General features: G+C 60.8%; 1 protein-coding gene across 1 annotated transcript in view; it reads left to right on the top strand.

The window, feature by feature from the left end:
- The window catches only part of ARSG (arylsulfatase G), a 31,120-nt gene that overhangs the window by 25,724 nt on the left and 2,935 nt on the right, over window positions 1-2,461 (top strand). The window contains exon 8 of the mRNA XM_035901554.1: window positions 152-272. Coding sequence (XP_035757447.1) covers window positions 152-272 — 121 coding nt within the window. The remainder of the gene's footprint in view (window positions 1-151; window positions 273-2,461) is intronic.

The following is a 2,461-nucleotide window of genomic DNA, read 5'->3' on the forward strand; positions in this document are numbered from 1 at the left end:
GCACCCCCCCCCCCCCCCCCCCCAAGGTGCCCCCCTGCCATCGGTGCACCGAGCGCCCACCGGGCGAGGGGCTGCGGGGTGTAGGTGGGGTTGGGGGGCCACGCCAGGGATCTTTGCTCCTTGCTCTGATGAAAGCCACCTCTTTCCCCAGCACCCTGGACATCTTCCCTACGCTGGTGGCCCTGGCTGGGGCGGCGCTTCCCCCCAACAGGCGCTTTGACGGCTTGGACGTGTCCCCGGTTCTCTTCGGGTGGTCGGACGTGGGGCACAAGGTAAGGCAGAGCCACCCACCCTGGTGACATCCCCCTCTGGACGGCAGGTCCCACCACCTCTGAGATAAAACAGGTAAGAGGGGGGCAGAAAGGCTCAGAGCTGGCGACCTGCGGACCCGTGGGAGCATCAGCCCCCCCCGTCCGGAGGAGGACAGCCGGAGACGGCCGGGTGCTGTGCCAAGGCTGGGCTTTGGGGTACTTAGGTAAAAGGGCTTTTGGATTAGCAAAGACTTGTTTTAGCTAAGAGAAATGCTTTGTCCCTAAATCTGGGATTATAGGTGAAAGAGCCTATGGGTGCAGCCCGGCGTGCTTTCCCGGGGAACGCCATCCCGGGGGATGCTCGGGCTCGCCTGCCCGCACGGCAGCCCCGCGGTGCCCAGCACGGCGTCTCCTCGCCGATCGCAAGGGGTGCGCCAGCGTGGGAAACAACAGACCCCTGGGGCTCGGACCTGGCTGTATCCACTTTATTTATCTTGCCAGATCTTGCCATAACGAAGCCCTCCTCCTCCTCCAGCCCCTTGGCTGGGGAAGGTGCCTGTTACTGATGTCCGAGCGGGGCAGCCCGTCCGTACCCTGCAGCTCTGCCCGTACAAACGGAGCTGCTGACATCTCCTTTAAGCTTAAAAACCACAGTTAGCAGAACAAGCAGTATGGCGATGCAATTTTTTTCAGATTTACACAAGATTTTTGCAGAACCAAAAGAAAAAAAAAGGAAAAGATTGGCTCTAGTAGCAGTCCCGCAGATAAAGCCTGACTTTGCTTTTAAAGCCCACCCTCCTGCGAGCACCACGAGCCAGCTCCCAGCGGGAATCTTGGATTTCCTTTCTGCGTCCATCAGGGTTTTGGTATTTGCTTCGTATTTATGGAACCCTCTGTTGAACTGTGAGATAAAGCGGGGAAGCGGATGGGATGCGGCCAGCGTGCCGCGCTCTGCTCCTTGGGATTAACCCTCTTCTCCTGCCCACGTGGCGCCGGGAGTGGGGGACCAGTGGTTTGCTGGGAGCGATGGTTTGCTGGGAGCAATGGTTTGCTGGGAGCAGTGGTTTGCATGGGGCGATGGTTTGCTGAGAGCAATGGTTTGCTGGGAGCATTGCAGGGAGTGATGGTTTGCAGGGAGTGATGGTTTGCAGGGAGTGATGGTTTGCTGGGAGTGATGGTTTGCTGGGAGTGATGGTTTGCTGGGAGTGATGGTTTGCTGGGAGCGATGGTTTGCAGGGAGTGATGGTTTGCTGGGAGCGATGGTTTGCAGGGGGTGATGGTTTGCTGGGAGTGATGGTTTGCTGGGAGTGATGGTTTGCTGGGAGCGGCGGTTTGCTGGGAGCATTGCTGGGAGCAATGGTTTGCTGGGAGCGATGGTTTGTTGAGAGTGATGGTTTGCTGAGAGTGATGGTTTGCAGGGAGCGATGGTTTGCTGGGAGCATTGCTGGGAGCAATGGTTTGCTGGGAGCGATGGTTTGTTGAGAGTGATGGTTTGCTGAGAGTGATGGTTTGCAGGGAGCGATGGTTTGCTGGGAGCATTGCTGGGAGCAATGGTTTGCTGGGAGCGATGGCTTGCTGGGAGCGATGGCTTGCTGGGGGTGATGGTTTGCTGGGAGCAATGGTTTGCTGGGTGTCAGGGCGCGGTGGAGGGGCACAAGCCGGTGCCAGCCATGCCTGCGTGTTTCAGAGCGAGGTATAAAGTCCTGAGCTGCGATGCACCGCCAGCTCCCCGGCCTTCCCCAGTATCGCCCTGGCCCAGTGCTTTTTTGGGGGGTGGGGGGTTGTGCTGCACTCAGGGGCGAATTCACCCCTGCGGGGCTGGGAGCCGGGGGGCACAGCCAGGTCGTTCCTGCCCATCCTGGCCAGCACGCAGGGGGTGGGCATCCCCAGGGGATGCGATCCAGCTGCTCCCGCTGCCGCGGGCCAGGGTGACCTTGGAGGGGACGCACAGCACCCGCCTGCCCCAGCCCCGCGGGGTGGCCGGGAGCGAGCGCGTGTCCCCGCTCCCTCCCCTCTTGGCTCTCTGCCTTTCGTCTCCCACTTGCAAGCGGCTGATAGCAGCCCCCGCTTTGATGTTGCAGGGTTTTTCCTTGACACAAACCCTCCCGAAAGCGGTTCCTTTGCTCGTCCCACCGCCCAGTTTCCTCACATCACCCCCAGCCGCTTTCCCAACCGGGGTCCCTCGGCGGGCGCGGCGCCCCCCCGGTGCG

Source organism: Egretta garzetta, unplaced genomic scaffold (genome assembly GCF_000687185.1).
Source record: "Egretta garzetta isolate BGI_Z169 unplaced genomic scaffold, ASM68718v1 scaffold19, whole genome shotgun sequence".
Lineage (NCBI taxonomy): Eukaryota > Metazoa > Chordata > Aves > Pelecaniformes > Ardeidae > Egretta > Egretta garzetta.